The following is a 26,764-nucleotide window of genomic DNA, read 5'->3' on the forward strand; positions in this document are numbered from 1 at the left end:
ATAAATGATTTTTCATGATACACAGACTTAAAGTTGAGCTCTGCAGAACGGAACAGAAACTGCTGAAATTTGTATTGATACAATTCTAAACCAGGATATTTAGCAGTTAATCGTCTTGGTAGAATATAGCTAGATTAGTTTTTTGACATCGAAGCAATAATTGATGAAAATATTAAGGAAATAGTCACAATTATTAATGTTGAAGAAAACTGTCCAAATTACTACTCACGGACCAATATATGATTTAGTAACATTTTACCAAATTACACACCGTACGAAATAATGGCGTGTGATGACTGGCAATTAAAAGAACCGTAACAGGCAAGTTTTACACGGAATGTTGATTGAAGCAGACCACAACATGTGTTAGAACCAGACAAATAATAAAGGTCATCAGCTGAGAGTGCATTGGACCGATGCATCATTTGCAGTTGCACTAGACATACCGTCATGCCTGCATGTAGCCCTACCGTGGCTTGAACACTAACTAGGTATAGTCTACCAGCTGGTCTTGTGGGCCAGTACAATACAATTTCAAATATAAATAGAAACTACATAGCGGTTAAAGAGGTAGTACCTCGTAATTAGTAAAAACTCTCTAATGCAACATTTAAAATCATTGTTTCCCTGACTCCGAATTGTTCGATATAGTCATCAAATTGTTAGGTAAACTTTTATGCAGAGTACTATTTTGAGCGTCGGGTTTGGGGGAAGGGGAAGTTAGACATTGGCAGTTTTGGTATATGAAGAAAACTATGTGGTTTTGCGCAAGGCGGTCATGTACAAAATTGGCCAATATGAATTTCAAATAAGAATGGTAATTTTCCTAATCTCGCTACAGTGAACGGTTATAGGGCTGCAAAAAGATTGAAATCAAACACTTATTTTTTTGTAGGACTTCATCACTATTGAAACATCTGATTGTATACATGATTTTGTTTTAGTATTTGTCATCAAACGCCTCGATACACAAGGAATAATTTACTACTAGTGTCCCTGTTGCTCGAATTCGAGCAATTGCTAAGTAAATATTTGTAGCAAACTGTTATAATACTATATTAGCAAACTTATTGACTGTTTAGGATTAACCTATGCTCTTCTTCTCACTTTTGATTTCTGACAACAGCTGGAGTGTTGTTTCATAACAATTTTTGTTTCCAATGTTAATCTTATGGAGAAATACGAAACTTTAAAGGGCTCCAGGGCCTCACTCTCTCATTATTTCCCTAAAAAGAAAGTTTCCTGCACAACTTCACGCTACGCTCTTTCCAATGAAACCAAAAACATGACAATCGGTTCAGTAGTTTCGGAGGAGTAATTGTCACAAAAAATCTGCTTGCGTATTAAATAAGTACTAGCATGGCAACCCATTTAACCCATGTTAATATTTAAAAATTTCGAATTCATATTTTGTGCTTATTTTTGAGCCAATTTTAATTTATAAAGGGATTGTGCACACCTACAGAAAAATATCTTTCTAACAGTATGCGTAGATTTTCCTATGATGCACATGAGCTGAGAAAGAAGGTTTTAAGGAAACATGCTTGCCTATTAATATATAGATAGATAGATACCTTAACTCCAACGTCTTTCGAGAATGACGTTTTGCTGTTAACTTAATGTGTCTAGGAATAAAAAGTAAACCTTGTTGGCTATATTTTAATCATTTTTAAGAACCTTTTTTCGTAAAATTCTGTTTTAAATGTTACTTTGAAGACCGTTATATTTCATTCATTTAAAGGGCAAGTAAAACTACTAGAGTCCGGACCCGATCGAACACAAATCCTTATTTTGAACCCTAGAACGCTTTTGTTGAATCTTTTTTGTAAACTAAAGAAAATTGACATTTCAAATGACGCATCAAAATGATTTGAGCAATCTTTCTCCAACAACAAAGACTTTTCTTTTGTTGAATGCGATATTTTGCAGAACAAGTCATGTTGTTCAGCTCCGGAGACAAAGGGGAATGTGCGGGTCCAAGGGTCAACCTCCTGACGCGGACCCCAGGGGGGCGTCGCCCACACTAGGCTCTAGATGAGAGATACCACGGGACCACTGGAGTCACCGAGGACGGGAAGGTAGAGCACAATTAGGAGGCGAGAAAAATTCGCTAGTGAACACGTAAATGTGGAAAGTGGTTGGATTGGACGTAAAGGGGGCGATTCAATTGCATATAGATACAGGAAATGTGATTCAAATTAATATGAGCTGAATACAATATAATATTCTGAAAACAAAAAGAGATTTTAAACTTCCCTAGATCGAAATAAGTTGATTTTACAAAACGTTTAATAAAACTTTACAACTAGTTTGCAAAACTAGAGAATTGTGAAGATCCATAAATTTAAATGTTTATTCATACGATATTACGAAGATTTATTGTATAATGTAGAGTAGTTAATTACAACGAGCTGCTCTATTATCTGGCGTGGTCGTCTACACAGCAAGTTCAGTTATTGGACTATTTGATTCACATTGCGATAAGTCAACGAGCTCAGTTACAGCTAAGTTTGTAATAATAAGTAATATAGAGATTTCAAGAAGTAATAAACATTATTACATACTCGTAATTATGATTAACTCTATGTGCGAGAACTATAAGCTTTTGTTATTTGTTTTAAATCGTTATCGTTATCTTTACATCCTCGCAATTCTGAGATTTATAAAATGAATATAAACGAAAGACTAAAATGTGAGTGTAGAATTGTGTAAGATGCCTTGTGTAGCTTTGTTACTGAATAGACAAGCAGCTGTTTTTTTTAAGGACAGCTGGTTTAGACAAACCATAAAAAACGCAGCGATTTTCTTTAGGGTTGAAATTATTAACTGAAGTGAAATGATCCTAACAAATATTTGCACCACTCAAAAGACATTTTTTTAAATAAAAAGGATCCTAGCCATGCCTGCACCTATTAAAAATAAGGAAATTAGTACGGAAGTTTTCAACAAACGCATCAAACACTATAGCATGTTTCCACAAATAATGCATTTTACCTAACACCCACCACATCAGCAAGTACTTTTGATGGATTACTTTTAAAACTAAATTTGATAGGAAACTATAGAGAGAATTATGCACTATCAGCAGATCAGAATCTTCAACGAGCTAGACAATATGGGAATTAAGGACCACACAGAATGGGTGGAAAGAATCGTGTTTAGAAGAGTTTTTGTAGAAAACACTCACGTTCTGAGGGCTAACAATAACAGCTGTGCGTTATGTTTATGCATCTCTTGCTGCGGAACGCATAACGCATACGTGATGGCGTTACTGATATTGTATGACAGCCTACAAGCGTGATCGTACACTCAAGAATTTAGGGGAATTGTCTTCCTTGTGAGTTTTGGCTTAGAGTTGGAACACTGAAGTAAATCTGTACCGACCAACTGTTGAAAGTTGTTGAAATGATGCTTATGAACTATTAAAATTGTATTCGCTCTCCTGGCATTGAATACTAGGATGCAAATTGACAGCAGCATATTTTGTCGAAGGCTCAATTCAAACAGTTAATATTTATTATAAAACTGGCTATAGCTTCAACATGGGATGGAATGTCTATTTCGATCCCCAGTTAAAGCTTTTGTATTCAAATTTGGAAATTCAATCATTTTTTTTTAGCTATGACTACTTTTTTTTAGAGACGACAGTACGACATTTTGCTAGTCTGTGAAATGTAGCCCTATGTGAGGTTATTTAACTTCAGCGCACTAAATAGTCACAAACATGAAAGATGAGCAACACATTTACAATAAGATGAGCAATACTCTAGTGAAAGTGTACTTCAATAATGGAATGGCAAGCAGTCAATGATGCAGTACTTAAGTAGTACCTTCACACCAGAATACTCAAGTTACAGGTGTGTTACTGTGTGTTGTGCATATCAAGAAGTGGTTCTGGGAATCGCCGCAACATCAGCCTGCTACAAACAACGCGTTATCATTTGTGATAAAGGTAAAATGAAAGTGTGTTCCTCCTCTCAAGTGTACTTACAGACAAGAGTTCACCTTCAGTGGAACTACTCAAAGAGAAGTTACTGAGAAAAAAGTTGCCAGAACCGCGATATATCCTCTAACTGATTAGATAAATGTCAAGTAGAATAAGGAAAGCGAACGTGGTAATATTGCCGGTTGAACTTACAGGTATATTTCTTATTCGGAGAAATTTTAACTTTCATCCATGTTTGTAATATTTTATTCAAAATATTTTCTCAATCCTGCATGACTCTTTACCGTAATCAACCATACCAGTACTTTTATCAAAATTCTTCACTTCAAATTCACAATTTTCATCCTCTTCCTTGCAGACTTCTAGCGTCGAATACTTTCAAGGGATCATCCAAGACGCCTATAATCCAGGTTGTTTGTTGGACGCCCACCTTTGTCCGAGGGCCGACCCTTCACGGCCGAGTGGCTCCCTTTCTCCGTAGTTTTTGTCCAGGATTCGCCGCTCCGGGCTTCGCCCTTCTTTACGCTCGACTCGCATTCCTGAACCTCTGTATCGTCCTCGCCCTGCCTCAACCGCAGACTGTGCTTATCACATTCCTACGTAGACACGTTGTGATAACAGGCCATATGGCCACGTGATTGCTGATTTTCTGGAGTTGGTGAACGGATGAAGGGTGTAGAGTTTACTACTGGACGATGTGTGTGGCACTAATCTCGAATGAAAATTCATGGACATTTACTACAAATTATCAGTGTATATTATATAACCCTTCACAGTAACGAGTTACAAAATAAGTACGAAATGTATTTGCTTAAACAATTGTTTGGTCGTTGTTTCCAACCAATCTGTACGTTCCAATATCTGTTTTCGAAATATATGTTTATGTTAACTAGTTCTTTGTGGTTTTTTATGTGTATGCTTCCACTATCATATGGTTTTTTAGAATAATCTTGGACAACGAGGAAAGATCGCGTAGCTAACTGGCGAAAGTACTCGCCGAGGTATTGAATGCGTTGCAATCCACCTCTGGAACAAGTAAAGCTAGTACAACCCCGTTTAATTTAGCCAAGGGTAGATTCGACCACTTGCGTTGGTTTTTTTGCTGAATATGTGGTTGATTAATGGGCAATGCAGTAGGAAGAACGTTAACATACAACCTTTGGATAAAGGCACAGTTAAACGAGGTAAATTCCCGTTATTCTGAGGTAAACGTGACAAATAAGGCGAGTTATGTACTGTATGTACGTAAGGGAAGACATGTTTGAGCTAGTTTAAAATCAACGTATTACACACATTTGAAAAGAAACAGCTCTCGTGTTGTTAGGAAACCCAATGTTCGCACATCTTTTAAAACATCGTATATAGTTCGAAAAATAAGAATTCCACATGAAATTCAAGATTTCATTTTATTGAATACGAACAGAAATATAATATGAATGAAAAATGGGAAAGGAAAGAACAGAATGAACGAAACTGATTGAAAAACAAGAGATTGGACATGCTTAATGGATAATGAATGGATGAAAGGTCTAAGGGTCTGATGGAGGTCTGAAGGGTCTGGGCTACCTGGAAGGTGGAAGGTAGAAGGCAGAGAAGGCGCCACGTCTCTTAGCATGTGGCCGACAATCGCACCCTGACAAACACGAAAACTATACCTCGGAGTCAATAAAAACTACCACTGTATTATTTTGGACCCCAAAGGAGTGCCGTCCGTCTTGGGGCTTACTAAACTAATTATAGCGTTAAGAAACGTCTGTGAGGTGTTCCCTAAGGTCCTTGAGGAATCTTTTGGTCGACAATATTTGCAAAGTAAAATAACGAAGATTCTCACGAAGAAGACTTTTGTGTCACACAAATGTGACATTTTTGTTGCGAAGACCTCTTCTCAACACAAAACTGCGATATATTGGACAAAATTAGGTGAGAAAATCCATAAAAAATATGCGTAATGAGGCCCTTTGGCATGGAGAGTAGTAGACATTCCATCCCCACATCAAAGATGAAGGTTTAGTATGGAAATGATCATGGTTTAATTACACCAACAATCACTGATTTGTATATACGCAAAATTTCTATCCAAGCCAAGCTGCTAAGTAAACTCAATATGAAGTACAGCATCGTTTATGTCCTATCAATAATTAAAATATTCAAAGAGATAAAATACAGTTTATACAATTCCACAATCAGCTATGAATGAAAAATTGGCTACATCTAGAGCATGAAGATGAGATGTCCACCTTGGTATCCAAAATTAAATAGCTAAACCTACTCTGACGATGGAAATCCACCTAGTAGAAAGAACCCATTTAATAAGGCATAAGCTTTTTTGACATCCGAATGTTCCCCAAAACAACTCGGTCGTTCAGACCCTTGAACATTCCTAAAACATGAGCCGTTGTAAGCGATAAATTACAATTTGAGTGTCGGGGTTAAAGGGGCGCCGAGGACCCAGACGTTTTGAGTTGCTGCGGGTCGCGTAACCGAACACCTCCCAGTTTCTAGCTTCTAGAACACTTGGGCTGGTCGACACTCGATAGCTGGTTATCTGGGTCTCCTTCCAACAGTGCAGGTCTAGCCAATATATGAAGTACGCTGGTGTTTTGGTTAGTGCAATAATAACTTATCCTATGTGGGACAATCGATATTTTTAGGATAAGCAAAACAAACAATGATACAGTCTTAAACCATTAAGGGGTTTTCATTTTGGGAGGATTGATAATACTGTGAAGCTGGTGATGAATTAGAATTGGGTGTCCTTTCATATTGCTCTAGGTATCCCATGTGTATCTCTAGGTGCCTTAAAATGTACATAAAAGAGTGTACAGAACAGTTTGGCTATGGAAATTAGTGAAGAGTCGAGAATTATTTACAATGTCTGCCATTTTGTACTGCGTTGGGAAAAGACTCCACGGGGCAATTCTGATGATTCCCGTTGAAAATGTAAAAAGGGGTATCTAAGCGTAAAAAAATCAAGTATGAAGATTAATGTAAAAAACTCCAATGGATGAACCTGTCTTAATACAAATAGATTCCATTTTCAAAACACAATCTTTAAGCTCTCCCGCGTTACAGCAGATAGCAATATCCAGTAGCCGTTGCAAAACACTGAAATTGGCCACGGATTACTCGAGGTTGAAGTAGTCCTGTAAAAACCGCGGATCTACAATCTGCTAAATGTGTCCATATCATACACTGCCTGGCATGAAGGTCGCATTATAGAATTTTGTAACCACACGAGGATTGTATCTCAAAAGTGTAATATAATGGCAAATAATTGCAGAACTAGAAACAAATACATTTATTCATGATTTTGTTCGGTCAGAAGTTGTTGTTATCCAAAAATAAGTATAGAAACTAAAATAAATTGTTAATTGAGTGATGCGTTTGACATACCACTGGTAACAGTAGTATGGTAGTATTCAAATCCTTTTGGTTGGTAACGGCCCAAAACCCTATGTTGTTGTGGAGCCCAAGGCCGAGCCGTCAGGTGGTTGTTAGTGCGGGGGTCGCCACATGTGGAGGCATATTTTGAGCCTCTGTACGACAAAAAGACACAATTTACATCTGGCTCGAGGAATCTGAGCTGGAAATACAGCTTAAGTCTCAACCTCGAAGCAGTTCCGTCGCTTTATCCTGGATGACAACAAAGTATTCCAACCGTGAGAGGAGCAGAGCATTGGATTTTAGAAAATCGGACAAATTAAAATTATTGTGTGGCTTTTAGTTGCGGGTTCTTTAGCACAGAGATGGTTCATAGTCCTGAGCACCTCCTACTTTATTGTTATCAAGGTCAACTTACAGCTTGAGATATTTTTACCACCGGATCACGATTTTATTACATAAGTTAGTTAAACGCATTGACTATATACTATGGCCATGGCGATTGGGAGATTTCAACCATGCTTGCGCTCCAAATACTACACCAGTCGCGTTTCAAATAATTAAGATGCGAAACAAATTTCGTCAAGCAAAATATTGGCAGATGTGCGGCAGGATTTTGGAATTAGCTTCGTAGGATCATAACTATGATTTTAGAACCTGGAACCAATCGATTTGACCAAACTTCCACCAGGATTACGCTAACACACTCCTCCGCCTTAGAAAATTGGACCGAAACGTCAAATTAGAATCCACTTCCTAAAAACATACATCATTTGAAAGTGAAAAGCTTAGCTTCGAAAATTGTCATAAGCAATGCAAGTATCAAAGTATCCTACCTTGTTACCTTGTTGTTGTTAATCCATTCACAAATATCAAATGTTCTTTCCTGTTTACAATCTAGAAACACCATTCATGTGAGATTTACTCATACCCTTGTATATTGGAAAAGAAATTCTAACCGAAATTATTTTGATCACATTCATACTGAAAGTTGTATATACTTTTAAACTACCTAAAACTAAGAGATTGAACGGAAACTTGTAAATCACTCCATGAGATGTTAGTCAACAATTCCCTTTAGGTTAAAAACTGAATACAGCTGGTTTATACAGATGGTTTATTCAGTTTTCAAAGTCAATTAAATTATTCAATTATATCCTCAAAGACAATCAAATTAGAGATTTCCCTTTTCAATTACAGCTATAGTGATTTTTCCTATGGTCAACATGATTGCATACAGTCATCCTCGATGTTGATTTCAAGATTTTTCAACTTATTATTTTCAAACCCAACTTTCTAAATATGTCAAGTTAATGAGTAATTCCAAGTTATTTGCTCACTTAAAGAAACTTGTGTAAAGATTTGCTCGGCCAAAGATTAATCACAAGACTCATAAAACGTATCGCGATAACACAAGAGTTCTTTGATGTTGACGTCACATCACTGTTTTATGGGCTAATATCACTGGATGTTTATAGGAATGATTAGCAAACTCATTACTAAATATCAGTTTATGTGTTCCAGAATTATTTGGTAGATAGTAGCCGTATTCAGAACATCGTAGTCTCCCTTTCTGAATCCTACACTAATTTTAAACTCTAGCTTTTGAAAACAATTATTGTAAAAATACTATTTTATTTGTAAGTTTTGGAACTAAAACAATTTCCATTTTTGCATACGAGGGATTGAGTTTAAACAATTAAAATAAACTTATTCAACATCAAATGAGAGTAACTTCTAATGCTCCATAAGTTTTGACTTGTCAGAATCTTAATATTCAAAAAAGTATTTAAATGTCAAAAGATCTTGCCTGTACTTTAATTCTCCAACAAGTCAATAAGCCCAGTACCGGTACAGTATTCAGATAGCGTTAAATAGAAAATAAGACAATCAAATTAATAAAGCCTTATTTATAAAATACTTGTTTATGTAAATCCGAGAACGTAAATGTTTACTTATGTTTGCTGTTGCCACTTAAACTGCGTCAGGTCGTATCTGGAACGGCCTAAACCAATTACGACTTTCAACAAACGGGTCCATAAAGCTTCGTTAACATACTTCCGAGCACTTTGTGATGCTTGGGTCCTGTCTCGGAAAACTTAAACTATCGTAAGAGATAACGTCACTCACAAAATTATGACTTTGATTAGCATAAGTATCCTTATCATCTTACAAAACATTTAAATCCTGCTAAATAAAGTGGTTTAAACTGCATTTTGCTGATCCTTAGGTACGATATATTCGTTTAGGAGGACGTTAAGTTTATGATTCGTGTCTATAAATATTGCTTGGAAGCTAAACAAATTTTCATCAATAAGTCAACCAGGCGAGGACATTTCGATGCTGGATGGTACAACAAAATCAGACTACGAGGAGAGATTAGTGCAAACAATTCTTCATCAGACACATGTGTTAACTCTTTCTATACATTTTTAAGTTTTTTTTTAACAATTTCACAATTACCTCTTGCTCTTGTCCTTCTGTCAACTTGACTTACACAACTCAACTTTCACTAGCCTATATTTTAACACCACGTATTTATAGTCCATTTCCTCCGTGTTGAAATCGCCAGTGAACGCTGGTTTAATGAGCGGGATGTGGTCCATTGCTTGCTTCCCTGTGTTTAACTAAAATGCATTGCACTTTACGTTGCACTTTACCTAGCTCGTTGTATAAGAGTGACTCTTAATTTTAAACCGAGCCAACATTGATTAAGAATCAAATAAAATAAAATCAGCAATAATCAGTAACAAACCATCCATGAAATTTCGTACTACATCCATAATCATTTTGCACAGTCAATATTCTTTTACTAAGAGAATATATCATAAATATAATGTAAGAACGAGAACACAAGAATGTATGTTGAGAAGATAAACTAAACAATAAATTAAGAAAATCGACTATAAAACTTGATACAAAATTTTCAAAATAATATTGTTTTCGGCTAAAACACTTTCACTTCAATACCACTTCTTCACTTTACCCAATAACACTTGATGGCAGTTGAATCATTGGAGAGAAGAAAAAGGGCTACTGTACGTGAGGTGAACCTGTGGTCAGATGGACTTTGACCACAGGAATGGACCGGCACTCGGCAGTCCGCTGCTATCAAAATATACAGGCCTTGGACAGACATTGCCTTAAGCTGGGTTTTCCTAGACGCGGAGTCGGCCAGCGGAGAGCGGACAACGGAGAGCGGAATTGAAATTAACATGGCATTCCGCTCCGCTGCTAGGAAAACAGTAACATTAAATTACCTAAGACAAGCTGAGTCCGCTCTCCGTTGTCCGCTCTCCGCTGGCCGACTCCGCGTCTAGGAAAACCCAGCTTTACTGGTCAAATATCATCCTGTACACTGAATCAGTAGAAGGTCTACTGTTTTCGGATACACTGCTAGTAGTCTTGTCGTCGAACGGGGGAAAAGCGAGGTTGAAGGAACCAGCGCAGCAAAGTTTACTCGGCGTTTGTAATATTATTGACTTTGTAATGGTATCCCTTTGAAATTTAATATTCTATCTAATCTCAAACACTTTTGAAATATTATATCAATTTTCTTTATCTAGAGGTCAAAACGTCCATTAGACAAAGAAAAAGTTAGAAAAACTAATTATTTATCCTAATTTGTATAAGTCATACCCAACATGTTTGCCCAAAATAGTATTGTAATGACATATCTTTGAAATCTAATATTATATCTATTAATGCAAGTTCTATCAAAATATCTTGTAAATTTTTATATCTAGAGGCCAAAATGTTTAACAGATACACTGAAAACCTAAAAAATATTGTTTTACGTATTACGTGCCCCAGGAACCACTTCCCGAAGTTTGTCAGGGTTCCCGTGAAACACCCTGTATAATACTTCTAAGTATATTAATCTCCATAATTTAGGACTGTAACAAAATTGTTACCCAAGGTAGAAGTTGACACCTAACAAATAGCATTTGTACCAGGATAAACCATCATATCACTTAGCTGGAGATAAGATAACCATGTTTACTAACCCCAGTCTTAATGATACTGAACAAGAGTGGTTTAAATTGCTAGATAACTATCTAACAACACTTTGGTCTTAATTCTTTAAAATCCTGATAAATTATCTTTCAGGTGAAAATTAGTACTTAACATTATATGGAGCAACACTCTATTTAACGGTAAAATACTAGATTGTAGATAATTCTAAACAACAACATAAAGATTCATCCATTAGTCATGTATTGCGGTTGAAAAACTACACACAATCATCGGAAAAGCGTTCTAAACACTGTTTATTTAGTTTTCAAAGCTACGATTACATTTTTGCTTTGTTTACTTTCCTCAAAATCAATCAATTATACAGCTGATACGCTTTGAAACAGCTGATTCAAATAACATACTAAATCAATGTGATTTCCTCTAAGATACTGTTAGTAACTACAGCTACACTACGCTCTGTAATCATTCAAAGGTCTAAATATTCTGCTTTTAGTATAATTTACGTTTAGGTATTAGGATATATATCCTATCCTTAAAGGACCAGCTACGACATTTTATAATAAAAATATGACATATCGATTGCGTCACTCGAAGGAAGATTAACTCCCAATATTATAATTTCTTCCTTAGTTTTAACACTACGGTTGTTTATGTTAAATTTTACACAAAGTTGTCATTAAAGTAAACGACGGCTAAAAACTGGCGTATTACACACAAATTTTTAATCTATGGATTAATCATACTACGTTTATTTTTACTCCAAGACTGGTACGATTTTAATATAGAAATGAAAATATCTATCCATTGTCGACGATTTAATATACTATATAATATAATTACAACGTGACATTGGTTCGACTTTGCGGTACAACACAATAGTAAATAGATTATTGCACATTGTCACGTCCGTTCCCAGTAAGGTTAGGTCAGCTGATACCGCGATGACGACGCAGCATGCTGCAGAGGGGGTGTCGGTTGCAGCCGCACAAGTGCATTCTGGGAAATATTTCTCCACATTCCGGTAAATTGTTACACTTAAGTTGTCTTTGGCGGTAAAATGAACCTATTGCTCATCAATGTATTTGTCTGAAAAGTATAGTAGATTGAGTTTGAATTGAAAATATTTGATTTACTACTAGGCCTACGTTATTTGAAAATTTAACAGACACACATATACCGTATGAAATGTTAAATGTGTATATGTTTAAAACAGAGTTATTGAACAGTGCATCAACATCCACAAGCATGCATGGCACCACTACAATATGGGGATTCGCTAACAAGACAAACTTACATGTCAGCGAGTTTTTTTTTAACGCCTGCTGTAATAACAGGGGTTTTAAGCAATGATTATCTAGGCTTAAGACACATCTGATCAATAACAAAGCTACACAGAACATTTACTCTGTCTGATCTAAAATGCAATCATAACCAGCCTAAAATACGTATAAGTACATTCTGTCTTAGTGGAGGGGAAACTATATCAAACTGTTTAATAACTCATTAATGCATAGTATTAAATCAATTGAGCACCTTTGAAATAATTCACTTGAATCTAAGATGCACCAGAAGAAAGGCAAATAAATGTTTTCCGAAAATAATTGACTACTACAGTACACAAATTTCCCTTCATAATATTTTATTATTTCATGTTTTCACTTATTTCTGCCCTTAAATAACTCCCCTTAGGAATTCTCCACCATATTATCAACATTAATTTATATTGTGAGTAGGCTACTGTACCTCAATTAGGCTATAAAAGATTTTTATTTCGCCAATCCATACGATAAATCTTTACTTCCATAACATTGAAAGTCTTTAACGTTTAAATATAATTATTATCTCACAGAGTGTTATAGCCCTGCTGTACACTAGTGGAGAAGACGCAGGGAGATTATTATAATTACGCCATCATCTCTACAGATGCTGCTGGGTTATTAACCAGGCTATGGATATCTGGCAAGGTCATACAGGTCTGGGGACGTTGTTAGGATTAATTATCTGGTTTAATCAAGAACATAGCAGATGCATAACTTAGTCAGAATGTGTAACAGGAAAAAGACTATACCTACAGTTTCTACAAAACCCCTATTTATCGAATATGCATTTACAACATAAAACTGCTTATGCAATTGCAAACTTGCAAAGTTTATTGTAATTTTGGAAGTTCCAATACGCTCTCGATCTTCGTAGTTACAGTACATTGTAAGTGCTGTGGCACACAACGCTAGTACTTCTGAATGTCGTTACGCACTGCAGGGTTTGGTAACGCTACTGACCTTCATAACGCATTCCTGTAACGATGTTTTATGTTATCATAACGCTACGTTGCGTCGTGGCGCCTACGCCAGCATTTCTATATCATGTTACGTACTGCTACTGTACAGTGTACACAGACCCACAGCCTACTTGATTACATTCTGTCTCTTCGCCGACACTTCGGCCGCTGCGTTGTAAAACTAGGCCTATAACAGTGTTTATGTAATATTTTGAGTTAAATTGTTTCATTGAAATGGACGCAATATAGTAAAATTCTTGTATGGTTTACGGAAATTAAATATCGGTTTGTTGCATTAAATAAAACTTAACTGTACGACCGCATACATTTGGAGTCAATGAATAGGATTTGACCCATAATTCTATCAAGCAACGACGTAATATACTTTAAAATAGAGAGTAAGGATGTATAGAGACATTGTAACAAGAAAAACCATTTTTTATTTAAAGACACCAGAGAGTGTGCGAATATTCGAAGCCCATACAACATATTTACTGTCACAGTGGCCCGATTCTAACACAATATCCTTGACGGTGGTTAGTTGACCTTAGGTCATAACATTTTTACAACTGGCCGGGAGGAGCGGATGTGAAGCAACAGTTGTGGGTGTAGTAAGCACTCAGCAGTAGCAAGGGTGTGTGTTGCTGAGGAAATGCTAAGTCGGCGTCAGCACTAGCGCGTCGCGGTGTGGGGCGTATCAGACATCAGCTGGGACCCAACAATACTGGGGAAGTGGGGAACCGTCTGTGAGAATGTCAGTACGTGGAACAACAAAACTACACCATATGTTAAATCATTGACTTTCAATTGTGGAAGAAAAAATCCGATTTTTCTGTAAAATTTAAACCTTTGTTTCATGTTGGTAATTTTAGTGCTCTGATTTTTGTTGTAGATTTTCCTATTTGTTTTTTAGTTTCTTACTAGGAATCGGAAGATCTACCCATCGATTAATAACTCCTGGATGAATATGTTGAAAAACATATTCATCCAGGAGTTATTACACATCGATGGATCTACCCAACGATCACATAATCTACCCTAAGATGAGAGAAAAATTTAGACGGCATTATTAGCGTCTACTGACATCGCCAACATAAACTCACTGGTTCTATATTTTATGATCGGGTAAGACAACTTTGACGTAGTATCCAAGGTCAATATATAACATTTTTTTGTCGAAGAAGATAATTTTAAATCTTTGGGTAAAGTACATTTCTAATGACACCATTTTAATTTAATGGATGAATAGTGAACTATCACAGATTACATTGCATGCTTATCCGGAGTTTTAGCACTCAATTAAGAAACAATTCTCACATAATATTCTTTTGACCTAATAACATAGTTGGAAATCCCATTTAACTTTAAGACGAATGCTAATGCTTACCTAATAGCCTTGTGATTAGTGTTAACACGAAAAATAATGTGTGTCCTCTAAACCGTTTAAGATTGCAAATATCCAGCTTAATGAATACATTAGGTTTCCTTTGTATGAGCATGCAATGTAATCTGTGATAGTTCACTATTCATCCATTAAATTAAAATGGTGTCGTTAGAAATGTACTACTTTACCCAAAGATATAAAATTAGCTTCATCGACGAAAAATGTTATAATAGTGACTTTGGATACTACGACAAAGTTGTCTTACCCGATTGTAAAATATAGAACCAGTGAGTTTATGTTAGCGATGTCAGTAGACGCTAATAATGCCGTCTAAATTTTTCTCTCATTTATTTGCTAGGGTAGATTATTGTGATCGTTGGGTAGATCCATCGATGTGTCCCGTATGAACATGTTTTCAACTGTCAGTTTTTAACCGTCAGTTAAACCAGGTATGTTTTCAACTGTTTTCATCGATTGATAACTCATAGGAGTTATTAATCGATTGGTAGATCATAAATGTGATAGGAATTATTTTTAACGTGCTAACCACAGTTTTTCAATCAATGCGGACAACGATAGTAGTTTTTCCAATACCCAGCCAGTTAACACGTACATGTTAAGCCAAATAGAGTGTTAATCAACTTTCTACAAAGTTGGATCTCGATCTATCACGCAAGGCAATTACTATTACCCCGCTGTGAATCACCTTCGCACGCAAGGTAAGGGTAGCGTATCAGGGGTTTGTCCGTGGCTGGCTGTTCAACATCAACCGATTCATAAGGCATAATAATTCCCAGGCAAACTACAATATCCCATATATCTGTACAAATTACATTCATTTAATAAGACGTTAAGTCCCATTGTACCATTCTGTGATGCAAACCACTTTCTCATACCTCTATTACTAACACAGCTCCTATTCATACCAAACGCCTAAAAGCTCCATACTAACCTGTTTCAATCCTATTCCACATTCAACAATGAATTCCGTCATAAAATTTTGTCTGAAAGTTATACAAAAATAATTTCCACCATACGAGTTAGCTGATAAAATTGGCGGACGATTTTGGACAAACTGCCTCGATAAAATGCAAGACTAAACCAGACTAAACCACGTGACAACAAAATGACGTCACTGTCATCCTCGTCAGTTTGGCGGCAGAACGCAAACAGTTCAATTGATTCCCAATTGGCTCCAGATTATGTATGAGTCATCGTTTTGAATCAGACATGGAATCGTATAAACAAGAAACAAGAGCATTGTTGAATCTACGAAGCAAGGTCGCGATCACAATCGAGACATAAACGCGAAACTCACAGAAATGTAACGGCAATTTTGAGGAAACTATGCTTATTTCTCATACTACAGTGTTATAAAATCTAGAGTTTGTTTCGATGAATAAGCTCATAATGTCTTAATATTGTTTCTATCTTATTTTATGTAAGATTTATGGGTGGATGTTTATGTATATAGATAGGTTTATGCAGAGGGCGTTTGTTGTTTACGACATAGGTGTTGTTATTTATTCTCCGCCGAAATATTTAAACTGCAGTAAATATAACAACGTATATAAAAGGTTTCTTGTTCTCTTGTACTTTAACCTAAGAGTAGAGCACAACTCTTAAACTCAACAATTAACAAGAGAGAGTAATATATAGTCGACATCAACCATCAACGCAATCAAAGTACGTACCTAAGCAACATGAAACATACATACATTTATTTATAAACAAGCTTCAAATTGAACAAAAGCAGTTGATTGCACTAAACGATGACATAACAGGAGTTTAAAATTATGGCTTTAAAGATGCCTCATAAAAGATCTTTTATTATACAACATCAGGGTGTCCCCGTCCCCTATTATCAAATTGTAGAAAATTCTTTTCCCTAGACAATATCAGGGAGTATACTGATTTCCAGTGAATTCGCACATCATTATGAAGTGTCGTTCAGAGAGAAATCCATGGGAATATTCCTTTACAATGGGACTGGATGATATTTAATTAGCCTCTGACAAAGGTCTTGTTAACCTTCAACATCGAGGAAGTTTATTTTATCCAAGTTTTTCATCCATTGTGCAATGTTTACATCATAGAGTTTCACAAATATTGCTTTATATGGTTAATTAATGAGTGTGGTACTTGATGGTACTGTTCTAGCTAGTTGTGTGGTTCGCTCATTTATCACTTGCGGATTGAGAAAGTGTACCAATTAAACAACTTATAAGGTTAAATAATATTGCTTTGGATTTAGATAAGTTTTACAATTTAAAGATGTTTTGTATGACACACACTCATAAAAACTCACCTCTCTGACACGATCCTTTTTACTCATTTGCAATACCCTGATTCACATTTTAAGTGAAAACGTGTAGTTGAAATAAAATAACGAGACATTTATAGTTCCTGTCCAAATATGCAGTATACTTAAATTCGAAAACAATAAGTCTTAAATAACATATAAATGGGTCAGTAAACCCGAATTAATTAGAGATAAAAGTAGGGTTCAAGTAAAAAAAGCATTAATATGTATGAAGAAAATGACTCAGGGACTGATTTGACATCCCTTGTATAATAAAACACCTTAAAAAACATGAATAATGTATACTGAAATTGGAAACCCATAGAAGTCGGGCATAAGTATACGTACAGTAGCGGCTTGGTTAACAATAGTACATTCACTCTTAGCCATATGACATTTTGAATTGGTGTCTAACCCCTGTCCAGAAGAAGCAAACTTTCATATTAAACAGTTTAGGATTTGAGGGTAAAACGTACTAAATTTTATCAACATACCAATGTATGCTCCAATTCAAAGTTCAACTAATACACTTTATCGTGAACCAATAGGGTTGGTTTGACATACACAAAAATTTACTATAAACTGTTATCAACAAAGAATTACGATACAAAACAGAATAAAAATTAGACTTTTGAAAAATATCTCAATCTTTAGTGAAACAACTTTGAAATCCGGAAAATACAGGAAATAATTGCCGTGGAGGAGGTGAGGTGGAATCCGCGAAACGCAGAGGCAGTGCTGGGAGTCGTTTAGTGCAATGAGTGGAGTCAATTAGTATTGACCTAGAATAGAATGTGTGTTACCAGGGCCTAGTATCAGCATTCCCTGGGTCCACTATACCACCAGCCGGATATGTCTTAATCCGTGCTCATTAGGGATTTGTCAGGTCTTGAAGATTCCCTAGGTCACTAGGAATTAATTATTTTCTATCACTCAATTATATTGGCTGGGTACTTACTCGGTTAGGAAATTGCTGCTTCATATTTAGCTATAACTATTATTTAAAATTATGGTGATCAGAGCCAACAAATGCAATGTTCATACGAGGATAGCTAGAGAAATACCTACTATTAGAGTAAGAGAAAAGGCACCTCCAACCTCCAAGATAATGTGTTTCGCCCAGACACAATTTCCAAAGAAAAGGAGACAATGAAGAAACCTGTTTAGGAAAGTTTTTTTCTTTATATTATTGGCTTTGATTAGTACTGTAGGCCTATTGCAAAAATCTGAACCTTATAATTTGTTTAAGTTTAAGTGTATTTCATATTTATTTTTAAATGGGACCGATTTTACGATTTGTGCTGTACTATTTATTATTCACATTTACCAGCCAACAACCTAGAAAGTTTGTCCTTAAGTCTTTGCCTCGATCGACTGATATACAACTCAGTTCTCAGAATTCTAACGTAGTATGCATCGTTGGTGATATCAAACAGTGTGACGTTCTACAAACATTTATCTTAAGACAGTTGATATTGGTATTTATGATTTTAATGAATCTGAACGATCAAATAAATGATTTAGTCGAAATTTCAACCGAATATTTTTCTACGTCACCGGATATTACAGCATTGGCTTTACCACTGTAACTACAAAGGTATAAAGGTTATAACAGCTCTACTTAAAACTACAATAATACAATTGAGCAATTAGCTGACTAGGTATGTTTCCTGTTACGCGCAATAGTTTTCTAATCTTGCGTGAAATGCACTCCGTCATCTTTGATAAAAGGTAGAACAAAAGATTGTGCCACGTATACATAATAGTAGTTGAAACTCAGATATGTTATCTTCCAAAGCGATAAGCGTCACTATAAAGGATCGTGACCTTGTACAAGTACAAGAATAGTGCGAACAGTACATTGGAACAGCTAATGGAATTTTTCACTCTAAAATTTCAATATTCCAGTGGCGACATCGCAAGTCAAACAGATAAAAATATCTCAAGAAAACAATAAGGGTTTGTCTTAAACTATTCCATAGCCTTCGATGTCTGTACCATAAATCTACGCTATCCAACCAACGCACACTTTGCCTAGTCATGAAAACAGACGTAAAAACTCCGTGTGCGCTGGCACACATGTTGGGAAGGATGCGGAGAGGGGATGACGAAGACGTGGGAGTGAGGTAATCCTTCCAAGGGTCAAACTCTTGGTCAAAGGCTTAAGAGGGGAAGGACCGGAAACATCCGGGCCGGAAATTCATACAGAGGCCGGAAGAGGTAAGCGATCTCCTCAACATTCACGCTCTGCGCATTCCGCAGGTACTAGGGGTGGAAGACGAAACTGCGAGGGTGTGAAAGAAAGATAAAACGTGTTTTATGTTTCCGTTAAAACATAAGTCCGTTAGATCTAGCATGAGAGATGGTCCCGGAGGGGTCCTTCAGCGAAGGCTGAGACTTTGTTTTAGAAACATTTCCAACGGAATTCAGGAAAAAAGAAAGTACTGTATTCTTGTTCGGTTGTGTTGTGATGTTCGCAGTTTTGGTGTTGGTGGAGGAATTACAGGGCTAAATAATATCTCAGGATTCAGAGTTTCGGAATAACGCTTCTCCAAATTCACAACATTAACTTGGGACTCCCTAGCACCCCAAATCACCACCAGAGATCGTCAGAATAGATTCTTTATTTATCGAAGTAGCCTGAACTTGGTAAGACACGATCAGCTAGCCAATAAAAGGTTCAAATAGAAGCAAGCTCATGGTAAAAGGTCAGGTAGTCTGAATTATCTTACAAAAGCTCTGCTTCCTAAGACGAAGATTTCAACACCATCTAATTATAGATCATACGAGGATCGTGTAAGTGAACTATGGATTACAGTATTTGGAAAGCATTCACAATTCGAACAGTTGAAGGAAACTATTGACAAAGAGAAATCAGGTAATATCGTGTCTGTTCATAGCTCAGCTGATTTGATTGATTTCTGCCAAGCCGTCGTCCAGATACTAGCGTGTAGTAGGGTTGTGGTTGTACTCTGGGGCTACCAGATGTGGCCTCGTCCCAACCTGTTGTCAAGTCAGTTTTACGCTCAACCACCGACGTAATCCAACACCAGAGAATGTGAGGACCCTGCCCCAGCTGCGCCACCGTCCACCATCAACATTTGCTACAATAATCCGTTCATTCACAGAGCTAATTTCTTTTATAAACTGTTACGTATGGTGAAGAGACAAAGTTTCAAATGATACACCTCAGTCAAACAATTACTATAAGATTTTTACTTAAGATCCGCGTTTTCTTATGACCATCCCTTTACACGTCAACTTAAACCTAGGGTCTGAGCGGAGAAATTCCCGCCTCTACTAGAGGCGTAGAAGTGAAGAGACGCCTACGACTAAGGACTAAGGTGAGTAGTAGACATCCCATTTTCAAATTAAAGTTCCATCCAGTTTAAGGATGGCAATTCAACTACAGTAAATTGAATTTAGCCACCGACAGAGAGAGCTGCTATAAATTACGGATTTTTGTTGAATACGCCCACTTTTTAACGAAGAAAAATTGAAAAGACTAGCAATTAATATAAAGCATCAGTATTGCGGTACGTATTAAATAATTGAGAGAGGACATCGGATTTTTTACAATAGCTTAAATCTTTGAGCTGCTCATTCATCTAGCTTAGTATTTCAATGACGATTTTGCTAAAGTTAGTTCATTCAGAAAAGGTGTCTACCGTAGTATAAACATCAATGGTGGAACATATGAGAAGCAAATGTACGACATCGATGCCGTGGTTCAAGTCGTATTACAGTCTGAGCCTCATCTGTACTTTAGTGCGAAAGCATTAAGTGCTAATCTCTTGTTAACCATTAGAAGATTTCCAACCAATTTTCCCAACGAGAAATTTCAATTTCCAAACAAAACTAACTAACATGTTTATTGGGGCGGCTTGATTAATCTTCATGTCTGAACAGTTTCAATGTACCATCTGCCCTGGCCGACATTAGACCTAATCCTAAGCAAGCAGTGGTGCCCAGCCCAAACACTGAGAGAAGACTGGTGCGTTTGATTGATATTTATTGAGATGTAAAGAGATCCGTGAGTGAGACTGGACAGCGGCTATTATACTCATAATCCTTGAAAATCACCTAAGCCGGCACTTCCTCAAACTGCTGGTATAACTTATAGATTAGAAGATTAAAAAGTGCATCAGTTATTAATTACCAACAGATTAGCTGAAGATAATTTAGTCACACATTTTCAGAATGTACTAGGTAATATTTTTGGTTCCGTCATTGAATTTCAGATGATGACGACGAAGACAAACTATCATCTGTAAAAACCAGCTGAAGCTAATCCAATGAACGTTTCACTCATGTAGAACATAGTTGATTGTCCTTTAACACTTAAACGGAAAAATAAAACACAATTTGTAAAATCTACCCTATAAGAGAACCGTTTGGTCTATGTTAAAGGTTTCAAACTTCGCCGACATCAAATATCCTTCAACATAGATTAAACACAATATGTTAAAGTCTTAAAAATAGGATGATATGCACTATTCAACGTCTAAAAGTATCTCCCTTATTTTAGGTTACATTAGACAATTCATGCTGTACTCTGGCTATAATTTAGATTTAGAGTACACGTGGTGATTAGGCCTAAAGTTGATATTCAATTGATAATTTTATATTTTGAATATTATTTTATTTGGCCTACTATGGAATCCCATAGAGATGAAGCAATAGTAAACTAGTTACTAGTTTGAACGATTATGACAAAATACAGGGTATAAACTGTTAGACTTACGAGAGTTGCATAGTTGGTTAAATAACAAAAGCAAACAATATAGACAAGCTGAGGTATAACCTATTGTCCTTATTTGTGCAAATAGTAAATAAGACGCTATCTCCATACACCACACTGAACTCAAAACTGTCTTCAGCCCAAAGTTTAAAGGATAACAAATATATTTTTATCTATGCTATAAGGGTTTAACATTTACAATCAATGCTGGTGAAGCGCTCTCGTTTAAAGTTGTCTACTGAACTTCATCTGTTACTTCGAAGAATAGTTGAAAGCCAACAAGGAAAACATACGTCTTTTTTCTCCCTGATCATTACAAACTGTTATGAATCTTGTGCTGTTATGAAATTACAACCTCGATATTGTGACAATATTGACGTTTTAAGTTTCCCGAAAAGCAATTAAGTACTTGGATTTAACGTTGCTATCGTACGTTGGTACGTTACTGTGTGTCTGATCCAAGGCGGACAAAGTATGTTTCTCCACAACATGTTTCTCTACAAAGTATACTTACGAGATCTGCGATCTTTTGTATATCTACATCTGAAATGGCATATAAAGTGACATTTCATATGAAATGTTAACGTTTTCTTAAGGGTTACTATCGAATATGTATTCAAAGTCACATAACTAACTAATGTCTCAAAACAAGTTGAATGGGCAAACCCGAGCACTGACGGTCAAAGCAAAAAGAGTAAATCGCCGACAGACTTATAGAGGCGTGGGTAGTGTAATATTATGCATACGGCCAACTTCTTATGCACGCCGCGGGCAAGACCAGGGCAATCACTGTGTTATGGGACAGCGACACATTTAACATAATGTTTATTGAAACGACGTGGAAAATGGCCCAGCGACTTAAGTAGCCAAGAATTATTAGTGGACTCATTTTCATGTAGCCACTTATGTTGGGGAGGCATTATAAACATGAAGTTTTGGGAAGTATGTTTACAAAAAGTTCGAACAAGAAATTCCTGTTTTGAAAACAATTGAATCTGGTTTAATGTTATTAAAGTAGTTGGAATAGTAAAGAACAAACCGCCCTCAACGTTATATCCAGATATAAACATTAGCACTTGCTGAGTTTAGCTCATAAAGAGTGATAAATCTATGAGAAAGTACGGTACACTGTATTTTATCATTGACTGTGAAAAGTGGAAGTATACTTGTAGCCTATCATCTAATTTCAGAATCTGAAATATAATGACGACTCACGGTACTTCACCTATTTTATTAGCTTTTCACGTTAGTAACGTGTATGTCGATTAAATAAGGTTATTCTGATATTTTAGGGAATATTTGACGAACTGTTATTATTTTATTGTTACAATACCAGGCACGAACACTATTTAAAAAACACATTGCTACATTTATAAACAGAAATTGTCAAAATAGCTTTAAACTTGGTTAAATAACTAGAATCATCCTAGAAAACACTAAACATGAAACGCCCTCTTCGAAAAACGGACACGATTTTGACATTTAATATTCGGCCGCTCCACGTAGATGATAAAATGTATAAGGAATCATAGCATTTTGTATGACACAATGCAACATAGTGAGAATCAATTCCAAACAATAATTTGACAAATCCACAATCGTCATGAGTTAGAAATCGCAACCCGACAAACTGCACTCTTCTTGACCGCTGGTCTCCTCATAATTATTGGCCAGTCCAATATTTCAAACCAGCATCAGTTGATTGTACGGCCGATTGCTGCCAGATGTCAATAACATTAGAAACACTGGGAAGACGAAACACAGTGAGATGGAGTGGGGGAAGTTCCCACGAACACATGTGCTCCCACCCCCTCCCTCCACTGGTCTCTAATTTATAGTAAGACCTAATTATCAGCTGGCTGGGCCCTTACACAACCAACTGTTTCTTCGAGATTCCACGCCTCAAGTGGGTCAAAAGTCGGTGTAGTGTGCACTTTCGGACCCCCTGCATTGGTCATCGGTATGCGATCTGTCTATTTTATTATAAAACTAGCAGAGTTACCTGTCGTTCGTACGGGGTTGGCGTATAAGTACAATAAAATGCTTATCGCAGTCATACTCGTGCTTTGCGTTTGCAATGGTAGAGGACACGGTAAATATGGGTCTTTTAATTTACGGAATGCTATAGTACCTATACCGGTAGCACATCTACCATAGCCATAATGTTCTACCACTGCCCCTAAACAATAAAAAAAGTTAAATTCCCATTTTCACAGATTTTTGTTGCTAGTTGGTTCAAATTAGAATGTTGTCATAAATGCAAAAAAATAAAAATAATGGTGATGGTAAACCTTATAACTTTTTAATACAATTTAATATCATGACCAACTTGTGTAGTTGAAACAGCTAACAAAATTATTTTATTCCTTTTAAATATGAATACTAATCAAGTTAACTTGGGAAACTCCAGAGCCACTGTGGCGGAAGGTGGAGCCCGAAAGGTTTGTAAAGATAAAAATGCGTCTATATGATAATCGGGAATGCGAGATATCATCACACCACACCAAATTTGCAGCCCAATCCGACCAGTATTTTTCGCGTTTACTTGTCACATTCATCCAAACTTTCTCAGTTATTTTAGTAGGATAAAAGGGAGAATTACGTCGTGGTAACTGCACGTCGCGGCACGTATTTTCAATCAATGCTAGGAAGTACTGGTAGTGGGTTTTCAGATTAAATAGTTTTGACACTTTTTAGCATTGTGCGGGGCTTTTAGGGCCCTCTCTTTCCATGAGTACATGTGGGACATCGATCTCTATAGTAATAGAGATCGAGGATGTGGGAGCGAGCGTCTTGATGTTGACTATTTTGTTTATGGTTTCTGTGTGGCATATCCATATTAATCCACTTAATTTAGCTGTAAGGTTTAGGTTTTCACTTCAATAAGAGAAGACGTTTTATGAAAACTAAACATCAGCGCACTGGACCAGACATAACAGATACAACATCAAAACTGGCTTGAGATTCTACTTGATGAGAAGTCGGCTTGCACTTTTCACAGTCTACTGTTCAGATTGAAAGAAATCGGGGCACCGAAATTCCCCCGTATTTCAAAATTACCTATATATATGATTCCTAATCCCCGAACCGAAACTACCCCCGCGAGCTCGGCAGGACAATAATACCACGTAACGTAATGACTTGAAGGATGTGTTTAATCCTCCTCCTACTGGAGAATTATCTTAGTTTGCGATTAGGACGTCAAAGAAGATTCTTGATATTAAAATGGTCAAGTTAAAATTCCTGCGCATTTAATAGCATTTTCCGTATTCACACAAACCTAGTCTGTTCTTGTTAAAAACAATAACTTCTTATATTCCAAACTGAAGTGGGCTTGTCAAAAGCTAGCGGCAACGTTGGTCCCTTTTCATTGTTGCTTCTAACCCAGAGCCAACAGCAAAGACGGGGTCACCCATGCGTAACTTATTACTACTGTTCTTCCTTTCGTGCTTCGTCTAGAGTCTCCATGTTATTTTCACTGTTGCACAACCAATCCCAAGTTCAAGGATAGAACGTGAAATGTTCTGCAAATGCGAAAATAGTTTGCTACGCTCCGACAACAATGTAACTTTCATTGTTGGGTGACGAGTAGTAGGTCTAGTGCAAAAGTTTGTTGGACGCAGGGATGCTTTTAGAAGTGTATAGTTTTTGTTATGTTACAACTATTGAGTACCTATATTATTAAAATTATTTATTTTGCTACCTAACACAACTTTACTACAAATAGAATGAAGAAAACTCATTGTTTAAACTTTTATCATGAATGTACAACGCGACTGGGTTTACTGTAGACATGTGAAATTGAGTTGAAATATCGCAGGTATCAGTATAAAAATTACATATATGATTTCTGTAAAACTAAATCCCAAATACGACCAAAATTTAAATACTTTATCCAAGCTAAACTAACTCCAAACATAACCATAAAACAGACCTCTTTCCTCAATATTGGCATATCCTAGGTCGAAGAAAAGAAGCGGGAGAAAAACCAAAAACCAGCGCATCTTGGATCGATCGGTCAACACATCACTCGCGAATTTCACTTTACACTAGACACAAAAATGTAAACAAAAAGTGCAACACAGGTCGGAACTTGACCACGGTGACAACACGACCGCGACACTACGTTGACTGAAGCGCTGCGGCGGACGCGCTGCGACCGTATAGTTACTAGAACTGCCGCTCAGGCCTGGAGCGCTGTTGTCCACGGTAGATATTGGTATGATAAGCGAATCATGATCGTTCGTTGCTATTGGCTACCGGTTTTGCTACTGTGAATCACGAATGGGCAATTGATGAAGGATGCGCTGGGTTAATTTGTCGTTTTTGTCTAGTTTGAGCTAGAACCGATGGAGATCAAACTGGATTGATTGATTGATAGAAAGACAAACAATTAGGTGATGGGTATTTTCGGCACTCACAAGAGCTATCCCCAGTATGTCCTTTGCCATAAACATAAAAAGTTTTTAAACATCACTTTCAAATCTACGATTCAAGGCAGGCTAGCGAGGAGGCCACTCTACGCTACGCTGAAGGATGGAGCTGAGCGAAGAGCCCCTTAAAACTTGAAAGCCTACTTAGGAAACCACATAAGCCCCTCAATATGTTCTTTTTTCCCCCACAGCCGAGTATTAAGTGAAACGTTTTAACGTTTTTATTAAATGTACACAATACTGTTAAGCCCAAATGTTTAGGTATTCATTAATCCAATATTTTCACTTATGGTGAAGGCAATTAATTTTCTTTCTTTAGAT

The 26,764-nt window shown here is 36.6% G+C and overlaps 1 protein-coding gene across 1 annotated transcript in view; it reads right to left on the reverse strand.

Annotated features, from left to right (window-relative positions):
• Positions 1-26,117, reverse strand: part of LOC128993909 (epidermal growth factor receptor) — a 142,978-nt gene extending 116,861 nt beyond the window's left edge. The window contains exon 1 of the mRNA XM_054418010.1: positions 25,945-26,117. Coding sequence (XP_054273985.1) covers positions 25,945-26,014 — 70 coding nt within the window. The 5' untranslated portion in view covers positions 26,015-26,117. The remainder of the gene's footprint in view (positions 1-25,944) is intronic.
• Positions 26,118-26,764: the final 647 nt, after the last annotated feature.

Source organism: Macrosteles quadrilineatus, unplaced genomic scaffold, assembly GCF_028750875.1.
Source record: "Macrosteles quadrilineatus isolate MER2022 unplaced genomic scaffold, UCM_ALF_1.0 Scaffold_5__1_contigs__length_97177068, whole genome shotgun sequence".
Taxonomy (NCBI): Eukaryota; Metazoa; Arthropoda; class Insecta; order Hemiptera; family Cicadellidae; genus Macrosteles; species Macrosteles quadrilineatus.